The sequence below is a fragment of the Taeniopygia guttata genome, chromosome 2, assembly GCF_048771995.1.
Source record: "Taeniopygia guttata chromosome 2, bTaeGut7.mat, whole genome shotgun sequence".
Lineage (NCBI taxonomy): Eukaryota > Metazoa > Chordata > Aves > Passeriformes > Estrildidae > Taeniopygia > Taeniopygia guttata.
The window spans coordinates 108,990,605-109,010,895 of NC_133026.1; the positions used below are offsets into that span (position 1 = coordinate 108,990,605).

At 39.1% G+C, this 20,291-nt stretch overlaps 1 protein-coding gene across 3 annotated transcripts in view; it reads right to left on the reverse strand.

Annotated features, from left to right (window-relative positions):
• Positions 1–246: 246 nt before the first annotated feature.
• KLHL14 (kelch like family member 14) overlaps positions 247–20,291 on the reverse strand; it is a 60,555-nt gene continuing 40,510 nt past the window's right edge. For all 3 annotated transcript variants that reach the window (XM_041714725.2, XM_072924598.1, XM_072924599.1), the window contains exons 4-9: positions 17,418–17,507; positions 12,892–12,970; positions 6,582–6,772; positions 6,262–6,420; positions 3,402–3,559; positions 247–2,944 (exon numbers count right to left, since the gene is read on the reverse strand). In XM_041714725.2, the coding sequence (XP_041570659.1) occupies positions 2,804–2,944; positions 3,402–3,559; positions 6,262–6,420; positions 6,582–6,772; positions 12,892–12,970; positions 17,418–17,507 (818 nt within the window). In that variant the 3' untranslated portion in view covers positions 247–2,803. The remainder of the gene's footprint in view (positions 2,945–3,401; positions 3,560–6,261; positions 6,421–6,581; positions 6,773–12,891; positions 12,971–17,417; positions 17,508–20,291) is intronic.

A 20,291-nucleotide genomic window follows, 5' to 3' on the forward strand; every position in this document is an offset into this window, starting at 1 on the left:
GCACAAGGCAGAGGCATTTCACAGGCACGTAGTGGCTTCTCCAGTGAGACCAGGCACAACGGTGGAGCTTTCCCTGATGGAAAAAGGTGCTGCTTTCCCAGGCCAGGCACTGTGCTCTGGGGAAGACCAACTCGCTACAGACCCACATTTTACTGCGGTCACTGCACTGACAAGCACTCAGTAATGACACTTGGAAAACAATGAAGCTGTAATGTAACACCAGAAAATAAACGAAGTTCACACATCTACATGATAAAAAAAGTTCCAAAGAATTTAATGTAGATATTATTTATACATACACTTTATAAGTAGGAATATGGCAGACAGTTGAATTAGTACATAAAGTTTTATTTAAAGTTTCCCCCCTACAAGCAAGCTTCATTTACACAGTCTAGTACTGTACAAAATTTACATTCTTTGTGTGACTTATTTAGTTAGCATCATTTCCTTGGTCATGCCTTCCTGATAGATAGAAAGATTTAGATACAGTCCTCATAAATTTTTAAATTATTTTGGTAAAAAAAGGAACCATTTAAAAGGACAAGAAGTATCCTTTAAAAATGGTACATTTTAGTAGAGACAGGTGACAGTCAATGTTCAGTGGCAGACCTTTTAAATGTCATACAAGGTTTCCTCATTTATTATCTTAACAGTTTCCTTTTTTATATATATTTATATTTATATGCTTTCAACAGGAAAGGAAAAAAAAGTCATGATTGCACCAAATATATTTTACAAGGGATCCCTTGGATCTGAACAATATAAATAAATACAAAACCAACTAAGATTGCACTATGTAGGAGAAATGGATTGAGATTTCCGGATATACACTCCACCTTTATGAGTTCCTTAGTGATGTTCACTGGAAAACTCCCCAAGGGCACATTCAAATATTAGCATCTTCAGATAATTATTTTCTTTAAACATTTTTTCTGGGAATGCAGCTACCTTATCAATTGGATTATTGCATTTGTGTGGTACCAGTCTTTACTGCATTACACCAATTTTACAAGTTGTGTAATTCTGATGCAAGCAAGGGAGTTGGAATAAAATTGGACTGATGTCATAGAGAAACCATGATATTTGCTCTCAAGCATCAATATATAGTGTAATTTCTGTGTACATTCACCCTTTTTCTATTTTGCAAAGCAAATGAAGTCTTTTTCCCATTTATTGCCTCTGCAGCTGAAACCAACCTCCAGTAGCTGCCCGCTCCTTGCTTAATGCACAAGCATTAGGTCCTGTCATGAAAGATATGTGCAGGGGCTGAAAATGCAGGAGCAGAGTGTCCTTTACCTTTTATGTGGTGCAGGCAGGAATAACTAGGCAAATTAAAGGCCAGATATTTAGCTGACATAAAGTATATCCATTGGCTTTGATGGCGCAATGTCAGTTTACACTAGTAAAGAGGATGGTCCTGAGAGTAATGGATGCAGCACTAGTAAACCACAGTGGAAGAATTATGCATACACTTTAATGAGGTGCAGATGATTATGTCTGTTAGCTGAAAGGTGGTGAAGAATCAGGCTCAGATTTTGTCACCGCTTTTGCAAAGCCAGGACAGAAAGACATAAGCTTAACACATAGACAGTCTGATTTGTGCAAGCAGCTATGACCTCATGAAGCAAGTCCTAAATGCTACTGATCCCCTGTGGGAGCATTCTGAACTCACTTTTCAATGTGTAAATAATTACACAGGCTATAAGGCAGTGGAAAGTCTAGCCTTATATTACTTTGGATCAACAGTAAAACTCTCTCAGAGTGCATCTTAAGATCAACCACACAGGACTACTTTAACTACTTACCAGTGTCTCTCTAAAAATGTGCATAAGCATTTCAGAGTCCAAAGCAATAAATTTATGACTAAATGCAGTTTTCTTGTCTTTGAAAAGAACTTGCACAGATGCTGATATCTAACAGGTTAGTGAAAAGGAAGTAAGGTTTCTGTGCTTTGTTAAGTGGTCATAGAAATAACTTACTTTACAAAGCCAGATTTTAAGCTGTAGGATCCAAATTCTGTTATACTAATGTAGAAGCAGTCATTCCATGTGATTTCAGTGAAATGGTTCTGACTTTACACAAGTGTGATCAGAAGAATTCGATCCTAATCCCTAAGCTGGTATTGCAAGAAGTGCTCTGTAAAGCATAGCTTTCATTGTAGTCTGCTTTCTGCTGCACTTGCACATGGGGACTTTGAAGGCAGAGTGTATTAGTTGCCAAGCTGTGCAAAAACTGAATGATGTTTCTTTACCTTTTATAATCTTCTGATGCTGTGTTGCTTGCAGAGCATATGAAGTAGTTGTAGGTTAGGATTACAGATGAGGAGACAATTCTGCAATGCAGTGTGAGCTTTTCACTATCTGAATTCTGAAACATTCATGAAAACAACATCCTCATGACTTCAACACAGATTACATGCAGGTAGATACAATGCACAATACTGATCTTGTCTCTTCAGGCTCTATTTGAACAGTTAGCCATCATTTTTTTTTTAAAGTTAAATTTGATGTGAGGAGTATCTCTGCAGCAGGAAAAGTTTAAATCAGTCTGAAATGGCAGTCTGTCAGCATGTAATGTTCGGTGTGTTTTAGCTTCTCGCTTCCTAAGACACCGGCACCTATTTGAGATGGGACAACACTTGGTTTCTCTTGTCTTTTAGTTTGCTCCTAAAGCATAAACATGGAATGAGGGGTCAATTATGGTAGCTTTGTTTTAACAGGAATTCTGTTCTAATAAAATATTTACGTCACCCGTCATTATTTTCCCAAATGCACTCAGTGTTCATGTCAGTGCTCCTGGCCCATCACTTGTTGTATGGAACGCAGGCCGGCAATACCACAGTCGAACACGCAGGTCCTGCTAGGGGCTCCGCAACGTCACCTTCCAGTTCTGTCCAAGTCCCTTTCTCAGGACTGTAGCAAATAGTAGAAGATTTGTAGGCTCCCTGGTAGTAGAACAAAATGTCGTATTAAATGTGGCTTTGGTAAAATCCAAGTCACACATCAGCTCTAACAATGTTTGAAAGTGACTCAGGGTCACTCTAACTTAGAAGCTCTTCAAGAGGTTTTGGTTCTGTCAGCACCCAGCCTCTGAAAATCAGTCTCCTTTACAAACACCTCATAAACAGAGCTGTAAGCATATAATCCCATCAATCACTGTTTCAAAATTCCTTCTGGTTTTTAAATTACTCCATATAGGTGAATAGAGTGTAATAATAACTTATCTAAATAGAGAAGCACAAAGGTAAAAAAACACTCCATATTCTCTATAAGCCAAAAACCAACCTGAACCTGCCCCAGTAGCTAATTCGCCTCCCCTCTCCATCCCATCTGCATACTCTATGCACTGGCCACAAGAACACAGAAGGAATAGAAAGGTGATTGTAGAAAGCAGGTACACACCATACTCCAGCTGTAGCCTCCTACAAGGTAAATACTGTCATCAAGGACTGCACAGCCAGGGCCACTGCGACCCTCCAGAATAGGAGTCTGGAGGATATTCCACTGGTCACCTTTTGGATCGTAGCATTCCACAAGCATTACGTCGAGATGGGAGAAACCTGGATGAGGGCATTAAGAAAAGAGAACATGTATTATGACATTCTGGTTTATTACTTATTTTACTGTTACATTTATTAAATGATAGTTACAATTATATTATTACAATTATAATTGTTAAATATTTTTTAGCAAATATTTTCATATACATTTAAGCCAAATTCTGTAACATCAATGCTTCATTATTTCAGTTCAAATAAATCTGTTGAAGGTTTTTACCATTAGTTCTACAATCTTCTACAAATCACAAGTCTATATAAAACCTGACCACATCAGGAAACACTCAGTAATAACTTATTAGGGACACAAGCAGACTCAAACAAAATTCTTCCTTGTCTATCAGTGGTAATACAAGTTTGAACATGTAGGAAAAGATTGTCCTGGCAGTCTTTCTCAAAATTCAGCAGATACAATCTATTCAAAATTTAACAGATTGAATTTTGCTCAGAAATCAATGTCTAACAAGTCCAATGAGAGCTTAGACAACTGAAGCCACTTGGTTCTAGTGGGACAAAGTGCTTAGCATGATGGACATGATGTGCAGGACCAGTTTCAATTTTCCAGCTGATTTAAGGTATACTCTAAAGCACACAGCTGGGCTAAAGTCTTTAAGGCAACAAAAAAATGTAACCACAAAAATGGTGGCCCCATCTTTCCCTTGTAGGCCAAAAAATGCTCCAAGCAACTGCTGCTGTTCTATCACCAAAGGGCAGAGGGGTGTCAGCTCAAGATTCTCAAGCTGTATCAGTTAATATTAATTAAGTGAGCCGAACACAGACATTGAACACAGGAATCCTGGTTCCTTCTCTAATATTTAGGCAATTCCCTATTTCAAACTACCTTCTTTATCAGAGCACTGCAGTTAAACTATGGCTTTCCTAATATGCTGAAGTGCTTTTCTTAACCCTTCTGTTTTCTCTTCAAGATATGACAGCAAAGAGAAGTAAGATTTTCTGTAAAAAGGGTATTTGGTGATATTGGCACTTCACAAGGGAGGTGCTTGCTTGAATATTATTTAAGTCTGGAATGAGTATGAAATAATATGAAATAATTCATGATGATATGAAATAATTATTTGCTACTTTAAGGTTTTCAAGGCGTTCATAAAAAGGCCACTGCTGTGCATCCAGAACCTGTCAAAAGCTCTGTAACAAACTGCAGTATGCACATGTGATGTGGTAAATGCACAGCTAACACTACTGTACAGTTCAGCTTCACAAAGGAGGGCTTTGCCATGGAGCCCTGCTATCTGCTGGTGGAGAATTTGTAACATTTCATCCACACTTCAGTCTCCTCCCTCCTCCCTATACTTGCAGTTCTTCTTTTTGTTTCTTTGTATAGGAGAAACCATTTTTTTCCAAAAAGTCCTTTTACCAGACAGCCACATCTTTCCAGAAGCCTGGATGTTAAATAACCCTCGCAACACTTCAAGCATAACAAAGGCACCCAGGACAACAGTTGTAGAGGCAAAAATGCTTATTAGAAGTAGGTGAAACTGTGTGGAAAAAATAAAAAAGAAGGTGGCAGAATAGAAGCAATTCAAGCCCCTGCAAATCAAAGCATGTGCTTTAGCTTGAGGAGATCTGTGACAGGTTTTACTTTTGTAGAAGGAAAAACCAAAGCACTGAAACCTGGCAGTTGTTCATGTGCAAGCAGCTTTTGCTCTCTTCACCTTAAAAGGTCCAGTCCATAAACACCCATCCCAGCTAGTGTGGGGAGTGGAGGCACAGCAGCACTGAACCTGCCTGCAGGGGTTTATGCACCAGTACTATTTATCAGGGAAAATTTACATCTGGGACTTTGTCCCTTGCATGCTCCACAGACACTCAGATCTCCAAAAGCAGCATGTGGCTTTACAGTGTCATGAGGACCTGGGGACTGGAGTCAGACATGACCTGGTCTTACTGGCAGTTAACACATTTTTTAACTTTTTCTTCTATAGTATGATTTTATCTTTTGTTGTTGGAAGTATTTTATTCTTTTTAGTTTTAAACATTAAAAGAGAAAAAAAAAAGTGCATATAAATTATCAAATATCATCATGGGAGAAATGAGCAAGAGGTGTGCTTTTTGTCTAAGTGGCTGGATTAAGAAGCATCTTTAACAGCAATAACATACAGGTATTAAGATAAAAGTACCAGATGCCTAAGCAATAGTTATTTTAATATGAGACCTTTTCAAATGATGAAAACAAGAGACCTCTAAAAAAGAATTATAATAAACAAGCTGCATTTAATACTAAAAAGGGATTTAAAGAGCTTAGTTCTAATATTTAATGGCTAGAAGTTTGCTTCTTTTTTTCTCTTCATTAAATCAGGAGCTTGTTTTTGTGTGTTGCTCTGAATAAAGCTTTCTTTAACTGCATATTTTGGAAAATGATTTACAGAGGAAAACATTGCTGGTGCTTTCGGGTCAAAGAATAATCTGTTTGTTTCATTGAATTCTTGGTAATGACAAATTGTCCACGCTTTTGAGTAATGGAAGCTCCCATTTTTATTATCTAAAGCATTCATTACTCATATATTTAATGTACTGTTATAATTTTAAAATAATTTGCATAAAATGTTTTTAAAATTGCTGGCTCAAGTGTCCTGTTAAATTGTGTTGCATGGCTTTCAATGTATTTAACAGTGACTGTCTAACAAAAATATTCTTTATCAGAGATGTGGGACACTGAGATACTTTTTCACTATTAAAAATGTGACCTTTCAAATGGTTTCCTCCAATTGCATACAGTCGATCATTCATTACAGCCAGAGTGTGGATTGCTCGTTTTGTGTTCATGTCCTGTTTTCGGGCCCAGACGTCCATCACAGGGTCATAGCAATACAGCCAGGGGACATATTCTCCATTGTGAACACCTCCTGCAAAGTAAATACACATCAGTTCATTCATATAAATAAAGACATTGTGCTGCAGCAGGAATTTAGCTCTCTGGTTTTGGGGTTCTGCGGTCTATTTATTTTTTATGGTGGTTTTGGGTTGGTTTTCTTGTCATACAGCAGGAATTATTCAAGACACTGGCCTGAAATATATATCTTGCCATTGTGAACGGCTCCTGCATGGGCTGCCAGGGGTTGTGGTAGCGAAGACACGTAACGCCACTCGTTTGTCTCCAGGTTGTAGCACTCAACGCTGGACAAGTAGCCAGTTTCGTTTCTTCCACCAATAACATACAAGTTCTTGTCAAGGCGGCAGGCGTAGAAACTGGCTCTCCTGGAGGACAGGGCAGGGCAGAACAAACAAGCCAACAAAAAAACAATTAGCCACATCAAACGTTTCTTTCCCCTGTCCAGTTGAATTCCTGAACTAAGAGAGCTGCTCCTTCAAATGCTACATCAGAGAGAAGAAGCTTCCAGGAAGCTTCACATGCTTACAGCTATGCTAGAAACTGTGGCTGCTTTGCTAATCAAATGCACAATACTCAGCATCAAAAAATACTTCATTTTTTGTGTCAAAACAATTAGGCACACATAAAACTGACAGAAAATACCCCTTTTCCAATCTGTTTGTTTCTTTTTCACACTCGTGAACGATAAAAAGGTGCTCATTAATGTATGGGGCATTACCTTGTAAGGGATATAACAACTCAGTAAGACAAAGTGAAAAATGAGGTAGATAATGTAACAATAATAAATTATCTTGACATTCACTTTCTTTATGGTCCTTCAAGGGTCATTGTTCCCAATTTACTAAGAGAACCACATCATCAAAATTTTTCTTCAATTATCATTTTTTTCTTCCTTCTGCAGTACTGCAAATAGAACAACTATCCTTGTGCTAGCCACAACACTACATTTCCACTCTTTAACTCAAATGAGGTTTGTCTCCATCTGACTAACCCTGAGAAAAGTTTTAGCCACCTGTCTGCTTCTACATGCAACTCAAGTGTGTAGGAAAACAATTAAGTTTTCTGGCCAGGACTGTTGGGCAAATATTAGTTTGCCTTCCTTGTGCCTCCAAAATCAATGATGAGTGTTTGTTGCTGAAGTAAAAATTGAGCAGCAGATGAATTTGAGAGACCTTGGTTGGTGTAATCCACTCCAGGGAGAGCTCCCTGGATCATTCAGCAACAGGAAGGATTACTAGAGTAGAGATCTTTAATTTCAAGCTGCAATAACATGAGAAAGAAAATTGCAAAAGAGCACAGCTAGGCTAGGAAGAGCTGAACAAAATATTGAATGACAAGAGTCATCAGTGCCCAACATAAAATTTTCTCCTGGGCGAAACCAGAATGACATGGGAGCCCAGAAATGAGCAGGCAGGCCAGACAACAGCAAAGTTAGGTCTGACAGCTCGTGCAAAGCAGGCATTCTGGAGTGTGGCTGAGCTTGCCAAACCCTGCTCTGTGGCTGATTCAATGCACTCTGGTTCCTCCCCAGATGCCCTACTTCGAATCTGGGAGTAGCTGTATATTTCACTCCTGAATCATGCACTAAATCTTGGGGCCTTGATGGTCAGCTGCATCATCAAGGACTTGAACCTGCAGATGACTGCAGAGCACATGGATGAGCAGTGGTACACACAGAGCACAGCATCCTCAGTGAACAGCTTGGGCACCTCCAACTCCTCCTCCAACTTCCCGAGAGCCATCCTGTGACCAGGTGAGCTACCAAAGCCTGGTGTGCCCTGTCCCTAACCTGACATCTAGCCAGGCATGTTCAGGAGCATTTCCTTCAGTGAAGGCAGGAATAAGGTCTTGCTCTTTTGCACAGCTACCTATTTTCACAAAATTTGCAGCATCCTTTAACATTTTGGAGAAATTTCCCTCTTAGTTAAAAGTGCCTGAGACTGGCTGGTGGTTTATAAGCTGGAAGAGAAGTCAGGCAGATACCAAGGGATACAGCCATGGAAACAGCAGCGCTTGCTGGGCATCCAAGGAACAGATTTGATGCATCACTGCCAATTTCTGACCTTACTTTTGGATTTGGTGCACACCTCACAGGGCTCCTCACCAGCCAGGGTTACTGAACACCTCCTGTTCACTTCTTTGCTTTCACCCTGCCTGCACATGGGCAACTTGGATGGTGTGGGACAGAACCCCTTTCTGAATGTGGCTGAGGAGTTTCCACTACAGGGAAGACTTATGAAAAAAAAATGTGGAAATAGGAGGACAGGAATACTGGCAAGTGTCTCCAGATCAACTAATGAATTAAAAAAGACCATTTAATTTATCTGTCAGTGGGCAGATAGAAGCTGATGGCATATTTTGCTCCACATGGTTGGGCAGCAAATTGTGCATCTATGTTTTTAGCCTGATATTCTATGGAAATGAAGCTAATTTGATTACACTGTACATGTACCCATGTCTGCCTACTGTTGCCTCTTAAAAAAAACCCTGTTGACTGATTTCACTCTAATTTGACAGAGGCTATAGGTGTTACAGGCAACCAAGTGTGTATAAGCTTTCTAAGAATATGTGATGGGCCTGAAGCAACACAGCCCACAGTTGCCCCAAAAGTAAGAAATGCTTCAGAGGTCACCTCCTATTAGATAGGAGAGAGCCTGCATAGGTAGGTATGCATTTTTCAACCCTCCTGTGTCCAGAAGCCACAAGGCACAAAACCAGAGTGTGCCTGTTGTCAGTGTTTTCACATCTACTCGTCTGTCCTTGTGCACCTTCTCTGGTGAACCCATTAGCAAACTGCTCTCGGCAGGTTTTGCCTTTTCTTTTTTTTTTTTTTTTTAGCTCAGGTTTAATAAACAGAGGTAGACACAACTTGCATTCATTATTCTCTTAACTAGGGTTTCACTGACGATATTCTGTATGTGTACTCCTGGTTTCATCCACACAGTGTCACTATAAGGAGCAAAAATGAAAACATCAGCATACTTCACTCTTCTGCTTGGATGTGAACATTCTCTCAGTAGCTTCTGTCACAAATATTCTAAGCTTTTTGCTTTTTTTTAGTTTTCATTGATAGAGTGTGTAAAGGCATGCTGTTACAGCATGCAAAGGCATGCTGTCAAGTGATGACTTTTAAACTGCTGTAAAATGTGATTCAGATTAAACTATAACACAGCAATCTTTGCATGACAACGTTCCCCTCAACACTGAGAAGACACTGTCCATTGTAGTCAGGTAACTAGAATGTACCTCAGGATCTGAGTACGGACAACAAGACAATTATTTTGTGATTTTCTTCGGGACTTGAAAGTACTCAATGTTCACTGGTCTCTTAAATGCTTCTCCTTTACACCCCTTCACCCAACCATCAACCCAACCAACTTATTCTTCCAAATATACACATATAAAAGCAAAGATTTTCCTCATGATTTTCACACTTGATGAATTCATGTCCTGAAACACCAAATAGAGCTACCAGTCTGAGATTTAAATTTACCAGTGCTGTTACTGGACATATCTGGACCTAATTTCAGATTCACTTATAGAGTGTATGCTTTGGTTTTTAAAAAATAAATAATCTTAATAGGGGTTGACATTACTATTATTAAAGTCAAAGACAAAAATAAAGTGTGAATTTTAAAAATCTCTTTTTCTGTGCCTTTTCTTAGTTCACTCAGCCTCAGAGAGGACATAGACCTGCTCACTTTCCACTTCCACTTGTGCTTCTTCAGAACCTGGTACAATGCCATACATTTTGCTGGTCTTCAAACAAAATTTTTTAATTCAGAATATAAGAAAAAACAAGTTGTTTTAAATGTTGTTTTGCTCCACACACCTTGAAAAGGTCTTGAAAAGAGCTGGCAAGGTGCAATAGTTCTGACTGAGGTGTCCAGCTGAGGCTCACACCTCAAGTTCAGATACAATTGCTACAAAGACTGCTCCTTCAGTAGCCATCATAGTCTAACTGAACTGCTCTCCAAAAACCTTCCTGTTGTTATGACATCATCTGGCAGATGTGTATTTCCAAAGCTTATGAGTCACTTGCTGGTTCTCTAAACAACAAACTCCTGAAAATAGTACATATTTTTCAAAAGCATTTATATTTGAGATGTTCTTCAAGGGAAAAGAAATCAAACTTGGTTTTAAAGAAAATACACTGGTGACATTGAATCTATAATGGGATTAGACTTTTCTTTATAGCTCACATAGTAAAATCAATCAGATATGGATTTTGGCATGTGAGATAAAAATTTACTTATCAAATATTTAATACAGATTTTGACTTGAGAATATACTGCCTGTGAACGAGTCCCACATTTACCTGGCAGTCATTTCAAAGGAGCTATTATAGTCTATCCAGCCAATTATTCTCAGACTAAAATTCCTAAATAGGTTTTGACTTGATGGACCATAATGACTCAGAAAAACCCATTTAACAGTCTGTCTTGTCAATGGTGCCTGCATTATGCCAGCAGAGACAGGGCATGACCCTGTACTCCTAGCAGGAGGAAAATAGCCTGTTGACTTTAATGGGAACTTTATCTCACTAAAGGAGCTTGGAAAGAAAACTGCATAAATGCTCTCTCTTATTTGCGTGATCTTCTATAAACTAGGCCAGTCCATACCTCTGAAAGCTGCAATAACTCTGAGGAAGTCATTAGGACTGATCAAACAAACCATCAAAAACATTTTAGAAAGTGAGTGTAAAATCTCTTTTTTTCCAACAATAGCCCTAATGCTTAGGAGCCTTTAAAGAAAAAATACAGGCAAGCCCATGAGCAAAAGAGGTGACAATTAACATTGTCATAGCAAAGCCCCTTGCAGAAGGAACTCCGTATGAGTGGACCATTGTATTTCAGTCCCTCTGAAAGGAGCTGTGGTGTCCATACATTACAGTTTATTATGGGCAGGGGCGCAGGGCACAGCTGAGTTTTGGCCTCTTGGCTGAAGGCAACAGCTTCCACCAAAGCACAAAGCCAGTCACCTGCCACACGGTTTTCCAGGGAAACACAACCGGCCAATGTGGATGTGGGAAAATTCCTACTGGTTCCTTTCTCCAGCCCTCAGCTGCCTCCTTCTGCTTTCTGTAGTTTGTCAGCCAAATAAATTCAACTGCTCAGCCAGCTGCCAACACCCCTCAGGAATCTGGCTTGGAGATACCCAGAGGGCCTAATTAGAATTCAGATTAGGCTCCATGGAAGAGCTCCGGGCTCCATGGAAGAGTTCCAGGCTCCATACAAACATCAGTTGGCCTCCCAGTTCAGCAAGGATGCCCACTCTGATGCTCACCTCTGTCTCCCCCAGTCACACCTAAACTGGTGGCGACTCACTCTAGGAAGGTGAACCAGAGGGGAAGGTGTGCCTCTGTTTTAAAGTAAATAATCACAGCTGTGAAAGGTATCCCGCAGTGTTGGTGGGAAAAAGGGAGAAGGCTAGGTGCTGCCAAAGCAGGGACTTAGGTCAATCAAACTGAATCTTGAACAAAGGTCCTTCAAAAATTCTGCAGACTGACATTCTACCCCTGGAAATTTGAAAAAAGCAGCCATATTTCCAAGCATCTCATAGGAAACACCTTGAATCACAACACTGCACTGAATTCAATATATTTATCACTGCCAGACACCTGAATATTGTAGACAGCCAACAATAAAAGAACTGTAATACTGGCATGGAATAAAGAAAGCATTTGAGGGAGACATTGTGAGATCTTTTGTACATGGGATCCATGAGAAGATGAGTGCTTAATTGAAGGAAGGACATTGAATATTTTATTCAAACAACATTGTAACTTTGGATCTTCTACCTTTGAGATTCTTCTTACAAAACATGCACAATTCTGTTCAGGTTTATGGGATTTTTTTTCCTGTGAGGGTAGGATTTGGGATCCACAGTTAAGTTTACATCATCTTTATGAGTCATTGCTCAAGTCCACATCCACCTTTGCTCTTTGGTACACAGCAAGATTAAAACACGAGCTACTCCAATATGCATTTACTGACAGCAACTTCACTCAAAGACCACCCAGGATTAAGAGTCCTCTGACAAGTGGAGACATGTTCAGGAGAGCTTTTCATAGCTGGTGCGGTGAATCAGAATGGAGTCAACATGTGAAGGTTTCAGTTCCCTCTAAGATATCTGACTATAATTACTGCTTGTTTACTGCAAACTCATCATGACACTTCAGTCAGGGAACATGACAGGACACTATGGAGACTTCAGGAAAATCCTTCAGACCATACTGAGGCAACCAGTAATTGCATAAAGTCCATGGCTATTTTGCATGAGTTAGCACTGCAGGACTTGGCATCTGGAGTTCCAAATTTTGAAAGTTTTAAAAATTAAGAAGCAAATGGGACACAACTGCATGCTGCAGTTTTATCTGTGTTTTCAATGCTTCTATAGGCCTTCTTACTCCCAGAACTAAGCCAAACCTCAGCTGCTCCTAGATGAGAAAACAGAAATTGAAAAACACATAGCAGGTTTTTACCTCTCTTGCATGGGTGGAAGTTGTATCCAGCTGTTAAACCTGGGATCGTATCGGCTAACAAAGTTTGTACTGTGTTTCCCTGTAAAGATAGATTATTTTGACACTCAGCTGTTTGTTTCATGTATTTAACATCATGATTGTAATATATATTACATATACTTCACAAGTTGACACCTTTTATGAAGGGTTCCCCCTTTTACAACAATGTATGATTGCACTGTGTGTACAGTAATAATTCAACAAATGGGGCACTGCAAGGCTTGAATTAGCAATCGCTAGCAGTAAAAGCAGATAGCGATTATTGTTGGTCTTCGTAATAAGATCTTGAAAATGTGTATTTAAATTTACTTATACAAGCTGTGGTATTTTCACAGCCATAATAAATCACAGCACTAAACAAAATTACTGCCCAAAGAGGGCATCCCCATGGTATTTTTATGACTAGAATTTTGTCATGTAGAAAAATTGAAGGGAGAACACATTCTTTTTTTTCTCCTTACATTCTCTCTGTGTGGAACATGGCAAAAACCCATTGTGCAAATAACCAGGAGCTGCATAAGCCATCAGCATGGGGTATGCAGTGTTTGCACTAGATAGTTTATTCTACCATGTACTTTCAGTGTAAGTTAGAAAGAATTACAGATGTGCATCGAAGGGGGAATACACTCCTAAGAGTTTTATTCCAACTCTGTTAGCTAAAATATGAAGCATGAGCAACATACACCAGCTAACTAGCTTCTCCCTGCTGTCAAGCCCAAGAACTGTGTTCATGTCTTCACAATATTAAGATTTCACCTTATTTTACATGCAGATTGACACCAAAGCAAGAAAACTGAAGCAAGAGAGTGCATGGCAATTTCCTGTAACACCTGAGACTTCAATAGATGAGCATTTTGAAAACAGAAACCTTTGTTTATGTATGTGTGACTAAAAAATTGAATTAGAGGCTTCACAGGCCAGCAGAATAACCTAACTGCATATGTCACAGTTCTATAAATGGTCACTGGGCATTCTACAAGGTGAATATTTTTGCATCAGACAAGCCTCTGCAGGATTGGCTCACTTTGCCTGCTTCATTCCACAGTTACTTCAGCATGTGTAAACAGACCATCAAGACAGTAGAGAAGAATAACAATACAGCTAGAATTTATATTAGTAATAATTTAAGTTCATGTTCAACAAGTAAACAGAGAAAGAAACCACACTGACCGCTTTGGAAGTAAACTGATTTTCTCACCATGTTATAAGCATGTTCTATATGAGGAAGGTAAAGTAGAAGACTGATGAATAATGCAGCATTTCCCTTCAAGTCCAGCATGGTGCCTAACGAGGACCATGCTGAGTGCCACTCAAAGACATGACCATCTCAGCACCATCTCAAGACACAGGGTGACATTCCCATACTCTAAGGGCAACTGGTCATTCTGCCACTGGGCTTAGTGAAGTGAGCCTTTGCTTTTGGTCCTTATTTGGATTCCTTTAGTCTACACAGACAATTTAGAAAAAGAGGCATCGAGAGCTATAGATTCAATGAACAGCAAAACAGTAATAGCAAGCTTGAACAGATTCTAGGTTTCACTGTCTAAGACATTTACTAATCTATTTGCATTTCAAAAAGCAGGAATTCAAAATAATATAAATATTGATCCAAAGTTTAAACTTCTATATTTTTCTAGGTTTTAATGCTGCTGTATTCTCTACATCTTTCAGAATTACTGGAACTTCAGTGCTCATTAGTTATACATTGTAGTCATTCAAATCTATAATTTGGCTGCCTAACACGTCATACACATACTCAATACAAACACCACATATGTAGAAGATTGTAAAGTGCAGGGTAGAAGAAGGGTATTATAAGCCTAGACTGGGAGTGCAGCTACAAATCTGGGTCTTTCACAGGAAGGGAGATGAAATCAAACTAGAAAAGTCACAGAGAAGAGCTATTGTGGCAACTGGAAGAACAGAAAGTTTACCTTATAGCAGGAAACAAAGAACTTGGCCTGTTGCACCTAGAAATACAAAAGCTGAAAGGGGATAGGAGGTAAGGTCTGTAATACTTAGAGGAAGAAATCTCCAAGAGGGGAAAAACTGTTAAAATAAAGGCCAGCTTTGGCATGAGAACAAGGTGATTTAGACAGTCAAAGAATACGTTTTATTTGCTATCAGAATAAGATTCCTAGTACTTTAGAGCAATTGGATTCTCTAACAGTTTTCCAAGAGGAGTAGTGGAGACTGGAAATCCAGCTGCTTTGTAAATGTGGCTTTGAAAATTTACAAAATGGGATTATATTATATGATGCAGGAAAATGACTTGGTGACCTACTTAATCTGCCTGGTGTAACTGGTTTGACTGCACTTTAAGTCAGGAGTTCAGTCTGAAAGAGAACTCTACCTATGTTTTGCTTTGCTCATCAGCTAGGAGATTGCACATATTAGGATGCATCTGTTCTGTCAGAACACAGAATGTGGGACAAGTGAACAAAAATCAGGATTAGCAAACCAGGATGATGGCACAAAAAGAGGCAGATACTGTTCTCTGCTCTGCAGCCATGCTAGAAGGTGATGGGCTCTGAAGGTTATGAAGGTTGGTCTTAAATCCATGCCTATGTTGTGCACCCTGCTTTCATCAGTGTTTACTCATGCAAGAACCCCTTGTGACTGGAAAGGGATAGCTACTGGAGGATGTAAAAAAGTGAGAAAAAATGTCTCCCATACTTTCTGGGTTGTCAGGAAGTCAGTGGAGCATGAAGTAAGCATGAGCACTCCACACAGTTTCTCAAGAACCAGACAGTCTGATGGCTAAAGCAACACCTTACCATTGCTTCCACCTCTCAGATAATTCTTTACATTGGGAAAAACACCTGGAACATCCTCTTTTGAAGCAGAAGTTTTGTAAAGCCTTGGCAAGATGGTTCCAGGTAGGTCCATCTGAAGTCCCTCCTATGCTCTGAGGATAGCAGTCAAGGACCTTTACATAAATTCAAGTGGCCATGTGTGAGCTGCCCCCATATAGCTGCACATTTAGAGCAAAGTGGTTTCAAGAAAGAATATGCCCAGCACAGGATGTAGTTTATGATTTCAGGTCGACTTTCAGTGACAAGTTACATCCATTTGATAAAGTGATCAATATAGCAATGCTCATATCTATTTTTATTGCTATCTTCTCTACGGAAAAAGTCCCAGCACTGGTATTCACAGGCCAGGGAAATTGGTAAATGTCTTCAGCAACATCTTCAGCCCAGTGGCTGACCCAGAACTAGGCAATCTCAGGCCTTAGGTACTATTCACCTCACAAACAACTGTTTGACTCCTATCTTGGATGCAAAATATGTACCCCTTCTACCATCTCTCCATTGCCTTGCAAGTCAGTTTCCACATCTTTAAAACGTGGCTAATTATACTTTTTGTCTTTTACCCTTCATGTGGCATGGCCATTTAATTTTAGACTGTCTGGAACAAGGTCTGGCTGTCCATATGCCTACCACCAAAAACAGGAGCCCTCGCTGGATGGATGTGGCCAACAATCCTAAAAGAAATTGTCATTAGTGATACTGCACTGTCTCCTGCTCCAAATAAAAGACACTCAACAATATTCAACAATAGAACTAAGGGGCCCTTCTCCTAAGACATATAGTGATATTCTTAACTACACCAGAAACATGCTTATAGGGTGGCCCGGATTGTTTGTCTCAGGTTTTAGGGAGTGAACAGATGTAACAATTTTCTATAATTTGGTTTGGTGCAGATGCTGAAATGGGGCATTCACAATAAAATATATGCAGTATATGTAATTTCAGCTGGATCCTCTGGTGTTTTAAAGTAAAAATGTGTACCTGCAAGCTGTTTTATGGTTTCTCAGTCATAATTATCTCTGTTACACAGACTGCTACAACTACAACTCTTTCTTCATGTGCAAGCTTTTTAACAATGTCTTGACAATTCTGTGAATTTTGCAAGGCATGGTATTCTCCTTTTGCTTTGCTCAGAAGCCTGTTAAATTGTTTAATTTCTCTTTGCAGTAAATTTATGAAGTAATCAAATGAAAGAAGGTAGAAGCAGATAATCTATATGAGAAGCTCTTGCACAAAGCTGAAAAAAAGGATCAGTTTAAGAATCTCAAAGTATAGATAATTAACACATTAACAACTTGAGCTGCAAGTATCTTGTTTGACAATAGAAAAGAAGCATTCATCTACTGCAATTGCATTATTATATTATGACTGGAAGGAGCCTGGAAATGAAGGTTAAAATTCTTAACAGCTGCTGCCTGGTGCATGCACTTGAAAGAGTCTGTTCTGCTGCCTGTGGCATTTCTCAAGGGATGTGGGAGCTGATGAATGACAGAGATGCTAATGCTAAAGTACCAAATATTTATTACATCAATACCAAAGAGTAGTCTCTACTAGGTTCAACAATTAGGCTGAAGGTCCTCAAAATCCCTTGCTAATCAATACATCAGCTGACCTGACAGACAGGAAGGTACAGGAAGGCAGATGCTCCCTTTGCTTTTAGTATTCTGCACATACCGTTAGGGTTCCACTGGTCTTCTCCTCCCAGCACGAACAAGAAGTTTTCCACTTCCACGACGCAGTGATGGGCACTGTTGTATGGCATAACTGCAAACAAAGCAAGAATTCTTTGTCAGCTCAGGACATTGATTTTATCAAATATTTCCTCTTTGCCATCTGTACGAAATAATATGAGTCACCCCAGGCATGTACAAACACTGACTTAGCAGCAGACAAAGCCACTTATGCAGTTTACAAACTAAACTTATTCAATTCAATTTTGCAAATAATTAAGGAAAAAATCAGGAATTCTGTTCCCTCAGTGCCCCCTCATCTGCCCAAAAATACTGTACATACTGATCTAAAAAGAACTTGTAGAAAGGGGTGAAGTTGCATGATATTTCCCTGAAAATAAGCAGATGCTAGGAATCCTAGTATGCTAGAAAACATTAAAAAAATCCTCAGCTATGCTTTGTTCTTCTGGTAATGTTTCCACAAGAAGAGTCAGTATGTTCAGTAGCTTTCTATTACACAGCAATGAACAAGCTGCATTTCCATACAGTTTTAAGTTTTTAAATTAAGGTCCTGCTGATTTAATGCCTTTTCCAAATGTATACGCTTAATTTCCTGTACAATGTCATTAGCAGCACAATCACACATCTTCTATTCATCTAATCAGGAAGCCCTTTGTTAACAAAGATCAAAACTGTGGCATTAGGTTTGCAATATCCCTTTTTTAGGGGGGAAGGTATCATGGTTACTATAGACCAGCTACAGATGCAAACATCTATTTCTTAATATTTACTTTTTCCACTGCAAATGATAAAATGCAAAAACAAGGATTACATGTAGATAATACACACATATTATTGCAGTGTGCCATACCCACATTAATGATATCATATGGAAAATGTAAACTTATACAGCATTAGTTACTATACCACATAAAGTAGTTTTGGCCCAGTGACACCAGTAGGAAAAATGATGTCCTTGTTCAGCTCATCATATGGGCACCTTAAATCTAGGTGAGGACAAATGGGGAGGTGATGTGCATGTACAGGCAGGGAACTTATTGCTTGACACGGATCAACAGAGCACTTAGGAAACCAGTGCAGTGGGAAATCAATATGACTCAGGGCCAGCTCTTACTTTGTGCTCTTTTGCCAATGCCAAAAAAAAAAAAAAAAAAAGAGGCAGCCTATCTCACACTTGGATTATTTTGGGTGATATATCTCTCATTTCATTTGTTTTATTATCTTTTATTTTTCTCAGAATGCAGTTGTGCAGTATAGCATATGCAAATAATAATAAGAAGAAATATGCACAGCTTTGCTGTTTAGGATACATTTTCTTAAAGATCAAGTGGGCTCATTTTAGCTTCTTACTGAAGTTTTTGCCTAGGCAATGATGAATAAATAAGGTATGTTTTTAGTTTCTAGTAAAGGTCGAATATCTTTTTCATAGTCTGTGCTCTTACAAGTCATGTAAATGAAGTAGTTCTTAAATTAGGCAGCCAGGTACAGTGAGAGTTCATTAATTAAGGTTATTTGTTACTGATTCAATTTATATTAACTGGGAACTAATCTTATACTAGACACTGCAAAAGATTTTATGCTACCTAGAGATTCCTACAGTAGGATGAAAGGATGAAGTCTGTTTTTTGCTATCTTTGAGACACCATATCATCATTATTCACTCTTTAGTCTTAGATATTTTCCTATTTTAAAACCTTCTCTCTCAAAACCACAGAATTTTTCTTGATTTTGTGGATGCTTGTAGCAAATAAAGAATTTGGTCTCTTGAGAAACTTGCTGTCTTTCTTAGATGCTTTTTGAGACCCTTCCTCTCAAGAAGAGACTGCCCAGGATCAGTCTGTAAGGGCTTCAAGTTTTAAGTAATACAGTGCTCTGTTACGGTTTCCAGTATGTTCCAAGCTGCTGGTTGCACATTCAACCTCTTATATTGGTCAGTCTGGAGAACTCCAGCATTTACAGAAAAAAAAACTGTCTGCAGGCAGCACACATGCATAATTTTCACATTGTATCTTCACTTTTGCAAAAATTTGTGTTTATTTATCCACCATATTGGCACAAACAGGGTCAGTAGAGGAAGAAATTCTGCTTTAAGCTTTTCTGCTCTTACCGTGCATATAAGGTATGCAGTAAAACTCCTGTAATTATTATGATAATTAAACCTTGAAAACAAATGGCTTAATCCTGGCTCCTACTGAAATTGATGGCAACATTCCCACTGATACAGGATTGGGCCCAAACGACCCAATCTACTGTCCATAATTCACGGGAAAGCTAAAAGGAAGCTTGCCTTAGAAAGGAGGGTAGTGTTTGGCCTTCAGAAAGAAAGGTGACTGCAATAAAACACTGCAGACCTCTACTGTGACCTTTGTTTCTCTCAGAGCTTTGGGGAAAACTGTTCTTAGTCTCATGAATCTACCCATGGAACTGAAGGGAGTTGGACAAAACAGGGAGGATGAAGCAACACTGTGGACATCCAAGAGGGAAGGGACATGAGAAATCAACCACCTCAGTCTTGCTCCTTGACCCCTCAGAACTGGGAGTTATACACAGAAAACAAAACTATGTGAATGATCAATTTATTTTCTGTTATAAAATATTCCTCGAGAGCACAGAAAACTTGCACTAAAAACCATGATTCTTGTGAACATACACCCAGATAGGACCTAACTTTTCATAGACAACAGTCAAAATTACATAGCAATGAGCACACTAAATTCAGTATCTGGTAGAAGCAATCTTCTCAAACTCACTGGGCTTGCCAGGGTGTAACTGGAAGAATTTGGCCCATCACACAGTCTAGCCAGACTGCTGCTTTCATAATTTTATATGAGTCTTTGTCTGCTGTTTGGCTTTAATA